Genomic DNA, 7,696 nt, shown 5'->3' with positions numbered 1-7,696 from the left:
GACCCAAAAGAAAAAGTCTAGTACATTTACCAATGAGTTGGCCCAGTCTATTTTTGAGAGTTGCCATTTTTTAAGGTGGACATGGTGATACACAACTGCAATCTTGGTACTTGGGATGCAGAGGTAATTGGATTAGTAGTTCAAGGTCTTCCTTGGCCACATAAGGCCAGTCAAGGCTATGTGAAATCCTGTTCAATCCTCTCTGAAACAAAACCTGCCATTTTTAGATAACCAAATCTGCCCGCGGAAGTAACCCTTCGGTCAGAAAGCTAAACATCTACTTCTAATCTGGTACGTGGCACATACTAAGTAGTAGGCAGTATTTTACTCATCACTCATGTGTAAGTGCATTAATTTATTATGGAAAAAGAATTTTGTTTAGAGGCAATGATTTTTTTTCTGTTGGGTTGGTTGATTGGCTGGGTGGTTGGTTGGTTTTTTGAGACAGGGTTTCTCTGTACAATAGCCCTGGCTATTCTAGAACTCAATTTGTAGGCGAGGATGGCCTTGAACTCACAGAGATCTGCCTGCCTCTGCCACTGGAGGTAAGTCATGTTTTGAAAGAAAGGAAAGGAAAGGAAAGGAAAGGAAAGGAAAGGAAAGGAAAGGAAAGGAAAGGAAAGGAAAGGAGGAAGACACACACACTTCATTGCACTCACTGTTTTCTGAAGACACTGCGCCCAATGCACAAGTAGAGCAGGTTGAAGGCCATGTTTTTCCTGGCCTCTCAGAGTGTTTATTTCACGCTGAACAAGAAGTCGCAATTTTGCTGACGTTCCAGGTCTATAAGAGTTTAAAAGAACTACTTTAAAGAAATGCAGCTCAACATTTACCAAATATGCTGTCATATGACAAATAAAACCTTCACATGAATTAATTAATTAAATCCCTAGTAAAACCCAGGTCATAAGTTAAAGGATCACTATTCTTTTACTACTCACACTGCCTTTCTGTGAATCAGAGTACAAACTGCATCCCACCAGGATTTCTGTCTTTCTGTACAAAGCTGTCTGCAGACAGGAAGTGGCAAACACAGTGGATGATACGAAGTGTGATGAGAATTACACTTCTCCTTTAACTGTAAATGGCTGGTATATATAACTCCAAGTAAGAATACCTGTTTCAATTTTAAAAAATGGCGAGTTAGTAAAACAAATTATAAACACTCGAAATATTTAATCGATTATAATCATTGCTTACTTCAAGATCTAAAATACATATTGATTCAGGTGCATTTGTTTCAAGCCTTGAAGTTTCCTGAGGCAAATGATGAAAGAGCTGTTTTAGCCATTTTCGAATTGCTGGTAAGATAGGAAGTGAATTCCATTGTAAGCCAAGCCAGGTAAGGTGCTGGAGACTACCATTATGTGCTCGAATGGCACCTGAAACAAAGGGGAAAACTGAGCATGTATATTTTCTTTGGGTCTTTAGTTTGCCAAAATAAACAATTAAGCCAACATTAAACTTAACTACAAACTGCTGCTTCAAACCTGAGAACTAGATATAGCAAAATTTCACATTCTTATTAAATGCATTACACTTTATAAAATTTTGTTTGATTTGCTTTGGATTTAAGACAAGGGTTTCTGTTATAGCCCTAGCTGTCCTGGAACTTACTCTGTGGCCTCGATCCACTTGCCTCTTCCTCCTGAGTGCTGGGATTAAAGATGTGTGCCACTACACCCAGCTACACTTTATAAATTTTAATAAGAAAAGGTAAATAAGAAAGTTCCATGCCATCTGAGAAAATAAGAGTCATCAGTCAATCAATCAATAAATCATTTTTAAAAACAATAAAAGAAACCTAACAAAACAAGTAAATAATTCCTACTTTATAAAAATTTTGGAAAGATGTTCCTTTCATTAAGAAGTCATTAAGTAACAATGAAATACCATATTAACTTATGAACATAGCAAAACGCATTTTTTCATCTACAAGAAATGTAATACTGAAAAAGTTATGGGCTTCTGAAAGTAAGGAGAGCCCAAGTTTTCCAGAAATGCTAGCATTATAGCAATCTGCAAGAGACAAAGGTAGTAAGTACTTATCTATCTCAGTAATTTCAGTTTTAGGAATCTCCAAGGAATTAATTTTAAACCATATTCTATCTCATATACTATCTACTAACGAAGTTCTCTCATATGCTTCCCTTTGTGATCATAACTGCATAGCTATAAGGATGAAGTACTTCAGGTTATTTAATGTGTACTAAAGAGGTAGAGCCTTTTCAGTAAAAAGTCAGTGAAATAGGTCATCTTTGATGAACTGGTACAATGAGAAGAGGCTAATAGCACAACTGTCCACATGGACATTCATTCCAGCAAGGTGGTTGTCACTGGGCTAAAAGCTTGCCAAAGATTATCAAAAAATAATCCTAGAACATAAGCCAAATCTCGGCAAGTAGAAAAAGACAAGGGAAGAAAACAATTGGGAAAACGCAGGAAAAGAAAAACGTTACATACAACTTTCATTAAAAACATGGTTAAATGATGCCAGGCATGGTAGTGAATAACTTTAATCTCAGCACTTGGGAAGCAGAAGCAGGTGGATCTCTATGATTGTGAGGCCATCACTGTATACATAGCTAATTCTAGGCCAGACCAAGCAAGGCTACATAGTGAGACTCTGTCTCAAAACCAAACAAAAAGATCCTATTTAAATAAAAAAGTTCTCAGTATTATTATATTACTTTAGTAGTACAAAAAACAAGTTGAATGCTGAATGGTTCAAAGTACATAGCAAATATAGATTAGATAGATAGATAGATAGATAGATAGATAGATAGATAGATAGATAGATAGATATAGACAGAGATAGAGATACATACATCATACAGGATAGAAAATTCACAAAGCAGCAAGAAATATAAAGAAAAAGTAAGTGTCATCTATACACAGACTTTTTAACTTCCACCTCCTGCCAAAATAAACCTGGGAAGAATTCAAAAAATATTAAGACTATGAACCTTTCAGGTTTAAATGAAGAGCATTTCCTTTGAAATGTACAACTTACCAGTATCATATCTAGCCAAGTCATCAGGGTCTGGTACTTGTCCATTAAGGTTTCCAATATCATCATTACCAAGGAAAGATCTATCCTTGGATGATGGACTGGAAAACAGGGCATCACAGAGAGCAGACTGGCCACTTTTATTAGCAAAAGATTCCACAACTTCCTTTAAAAAGTCTTGCTTGCCACGACTTAAATTTAACAACATGTGCCCTAAAAAAACAATTTTTTACATCATTTTATGATGAAACACCAATTTAATTTGCTCACATTTCTTAATCATTTCATTGAAACACCCAAGAAGGAAATAATACAATTATCACCGACCTCATCTTCCAAGTCCCAAAACACAGCTGGTCAAGAAAAATGGTACTTTATAGAAAACAAACAAAATATAGGTCTCACAGTATCTGTGTCTACATAATAAAGTAAAACAAAAGGGGAGAGACAAAATGTATTAAAAAATGCTAAAGGAATTTGCATTCTAGAAAAGTATAGGATTTAAGTGCCCCTCAGACAACAGCTCTGGCCTGATGTAATCATGGCTAGAACCACCTTCTCAGACTCCTGCTGTTTTGAAACAGTTTTAAGGCAGCGCCTATCTCCAGCTCTACTGATAGAAATTTCTTATTGGAATTTTAGAGTTAATGACTTGTTTCAAGAGCTGGAGAGAATGCTCAGTGGTTAAGAGCACTGGCTGCTCTTCCAGAGGTCCCGAGTTCAATTCCCAGCAACCACAGGGTGGTTCACAACCATCTGTAATGGGATCTGATACCCTCTTCTGCCATGCAGGCATATATACAGATAGAGCACTGATACACATAAAATAAATACATTAAGTTTTTTAAAAAGGATTTGTTTCAAACTACTAATTGAATTAAGAACTATTACATACTATACCATGGGTGGACCTTGAAAAACATACTATGGGAAAAATATAGTGACAACCCCCCCACACACACACTTTATATCATTCCATTTAGGCAATTAAAGACTATCCCTAAAGTCCAGTGTTTACAAGCAGTGGTGTTAAATGGGGAGCAAATGATATCAAGCTACAGAAATGATTTCACGCACTAAAGATGAATGCTCTAGCATCTACACAAACAAGTTACCACCACTTGGAAGCAAAGTTAAGTAGGTTCTAATTGGTTTTTTGGCTGTTGTTTTGTTTCAAGATAGGGTTTCTCTGTGTAACAGTCTTGGCTGTCCTGGAACTCTCCTTGTAGACCAGGTTGACCTCTGCCTCCCAAGTGCTGGGATTACAGGCATATGCCACCACTGCCCAGCCTAAGTAGGTTCTAATTTAAAATGCAATGGGGATTGGGGATTTAGCTCCATGACAGAGTGCTTGCCTATCAAGTACCATGTCCCAGGTTCAGTCCTCACTCACCTCCCCCATGTAGCAATTTGGTTGTGTTTTTTTCCTAATCCCTGCCATACTACCTTTAACTAATATAACAATATAACAAGTAATTATGAAAGATTATCTCTGAATACTAGAAAGACTTTACGTTAAGGAGCCTAATAAAAGTTCAGATCTTAAGGGCACTTGCCACCAAGGACCTGAGTTCAAACCCCAGAATCCACACGGTAAAGAGAGATCATCTCCTGAGTGATGTACAGTGAGTGAGTACATGCACAACTCAACTCAAACAACAAACTCAAATACAACCATTTTTAAGCTTTTACCATTTTAGGATTTAATCAGTTAAAATTGTATTGTTACCTGATTGGCTAAGTCGATCATGGGCCATCGTTTCCAGTAGATTTTGTCCAGCTTCTCCTTTTATTAATTTAACCTTTGGTCTTGGAATCTGACAATTTTTAAAATAAAAATTCAATGATATCTCTATTTCCAACAGTCTGATGTTCTTTTCCATACTACTTTTTAAAAATGGCCAGTTAATAATTAAACTTAATTGGACAACGGCTGACAAGAAATTTATGTACTCTATCAAGAAAAAGTACAAAGATTACTTATGCTTATATTCGGGAGTAGCAGATTTAGCAAAGAATCTGCTGTGAGTTCAAGGCCTGTCTGGGCTATACATGGTCTTTCAGGCAAATCAGAGCTATAAAAGATCTTGTCAAACACCTACAACCCAGTGAATGTGGAGAAGCAGAGCTGGTACCTAACTAGATCCTTAGCCCCTAAGGACTAGTATTGACAATACTGGGAAGATACTCTTCACATTAAAAGGTAAACACCAACCCAACCACACCCTTCCATCTACTATGGTCAACTTGTCTGCAAGATTCACTGGTACAAGAGTGGTGGTATAAAGCTTGTGGGAGTAACCAGTCAATAACTGATTTGACTTAAGGCCCACTCCATGAAATGGAACCCATGGGAATGCTGCTTGGGTAACCAAAACCCTGAGATTAAACATGCCAGTGACCTATGGAAAAACCACATATTACTACTGTTCTGTTAAAGGAATGATGCAATAAAATGACTCCTATACTATTTCCTTGCATGGCTTAACTAACATCAGAGCAGCTTTCTCCTGTAGCAGACAAGAACAAACACATAGACCCACAGCCAGATAATATGCAGAGAGTGAAAAACCTTGGAACAAAAGAGATGTCTCCATCAAATCCCTCCCCTCAGGACTCGGGGAACACTGTAGAAGAGGGGCAGAAAGAGTTTAAGAGCCAGAGGGGATAGAAGACACCAAGGAATCAAAGTCTTCTAGACACAGCAGAGCTGGTGCACATATGAACTCAAGAAGCTGTGACACATGCAAGGAGCTGTATGGGTCTGTACCACATGGGCTGCTAGACCTCAGTGTGGACAAACATCCCATTCCTGACTCAGAAGCTATCTCCACTTGACTGACATTTACTTGCAAATGAAATATTCATTTCCTCAAAGGGAGTCTCAATGGAGAAACAAACCACTTTTCCCCTCAATACCAGATAGGGTTTCTCTGTGTAGCCCTGGCTAACCTGGAACTCAGTCTGTAGACCAGGCTGATTTCAAACTCAAGAAATCTCGCAGTCTCTTCCTCCTGAGTGCTGGGATTAAAGGTGTGTGCCACCACCGTCACTATCATCCAGCCAAACAAACTATTCTTAAGGATAGGCCCCATACTCAGCAGTAGGCACAAAATAAACTCAAGGACATCTTTGGAGGTTCTTTGTCTTACAATATTAAGTCAGGGCAGTTTTGTGTTTCTTTTTTCTGCCTTACAGGTCCTTTGCATTTGGGGTTTTTGAGATTCCTAAGTGTGCAAACATGTGTCTCTACATCTATACACGCTTCTTGTGCTTTTTCTTTGGTTCTTTTTCATTTGGTTTTATCATATTCCAATTTGTTTGTTTTTGTTTATCTTACTATTACTCCTTAGATGCCTGCTTGTTTTCTAATAAAGACAGAAAGTGTGTGGATCAAGATGGGAAAAAAAGATAGGGAGGAACTGGGGAAACAGTAATATGAATATCTTATATGAAAAATACTTTCTATAAAAGAAAAAAGATCCTGCCCCCTCACACACAAAAAAAAAAAAAAAACACAAGAGATGGAGAGAGGAAGGGCAGGGGAGGGGAAAGAGGGGGAAAGAGAGAACAAAGAGGAGCAAAGGGGGAGGGGATTTGTGAAGGAGAGGGGACAGAAAGAGGAAGATAGGGGAGGGCAAAGATGGAGGTGGAAAAGAGGGAGGTGGAAAAGGAGAAGAGAGAAAAAAGAGGAAGTGTGAAGGAGGAAGGAGGGAAGGATATCCGTCCTATATATAACTTTTTGAATCAACTTGACCCACATTTAAAATTTCATCTTTAGGGGCTGGAGAGATGAATCAACAGTTAAGACCACTGGCTGCCATTCCAAAGGACCTGGATTCAATTTTCAACATCCACATGGCAGCTCTCAGCTGTTGTAACTCTAGTTCCAAGGACTCTGACACCCTCATACAGATATATATGTAAGTATAACACCAATGCACATTAAATAAAATAATAATAATAAATAAAATTTATCTTTAATATTATATTCCCAGATATGGCCAAGTTTATAGATCAAACTCTTCAAAATGATCTCCAAATAAATGAGCCCACTAAATACTGTCCACAAGAATGTATCCACACCTGTTTCACCAGTCTAAACAGTATGCTCACCTTGCTTTAGTTATTCAAACTGACTTTTATCTTAACTTTAACACAATGTTTATTCACATATTTTATTACTCACTGGGACACACCTCTATGAGAAAAACGATAGTCTTTTTGAAATGACACTGCATCCCAAACTGAAAAAGGCTTACCTGAAAAGCTATGAGATAGCACAAGGCAGCCAGCTCAGAGAGAGCTCGCCACTGGATGTCACTGTGCTGACCCATCTTCAAAAGTAGAGAGCCAACATGCATGTAGAAATGTCCTTTCGTTTCTAGGAAAGTAGCTGAGAGCTTATCATTTCCACCCACAGAAGATTTCACAGACAGAAGAGCACTATCAAAACTGTAAGATCAAAAGAGTAAACAGGTACTCTATATACCACACTATGGTGATTTTAAAGAGTAAACAGGTACTCTATATACCACACTATGGCTATTTGAAAGAGTAAACAGGTACTCTATATACCACACTATGGTGATTTTAAAGAGTAAACAGGTACTCTATATACCACACTATGCGATTTTAAAGAGTAAACAGGTACTCTATATACCACATTATGGCTATTTTAAAGAG

General features: G+C 37.8%; 1 protein-coding gene across 1 annotated transcript in view; it reads right to left on the bottom strand.

Moving 5' to 3' along the window:
* Positions 1-7,696, bottom strand: part of LOC101991354 (E3 SUMO-protein ligase RanBP2) — a 61,079-nt gene that overhangs the window by 32,734 nt on the left and 20,649 nt on the right. The window contains exons 7-12 of the mRNA XM_005371547.2: positions 7,273-7,465; positions 4,740-4,827; positions 3,014-3,223; positions 1,201-1,382; positions 942-1,117; positions 660-783 (exon numbers count right to left, since the gene is read on the bottom strand). Of these exons, the coding sequence (XP_005371604.1) occupies positions 660-783; positions 942-1,117; positions 1,201-1,382; positions 3,014-3,223; positions 4,740-4,827; positions 7,273-7,465 (973 nt within the window). The remainder of the gene's footprint in view (positions 1-659; positions 784-941; positions 1,118-1,200; positions 1,383-3,013; positions 3,224-4,739; positions 4,828-7,272; positions 7,466-7,696) is intronic.

The sequence above is a fragment of the Microtus ochrogaster genome, unplaced genomic scaffold (assembly GCF_000317375.1).
Source record: "Microtus ochrogaster isolate Prairie Vole_2 unplaced genomic scaffold, MicOch1.0 UNK113, whole genome shotgun sequence".
In the NCBI taxonomy this organism is placed as follows: domain Eukaryota; kingdom Metazoa; phylum Chordata; class Mammalia; order Rodentia; family Cricetidae; genus Microtus; species Microtus ochrogaster.
This window is presented reverse-complemented; position numbering and strand designations above follow the sequence as displayed.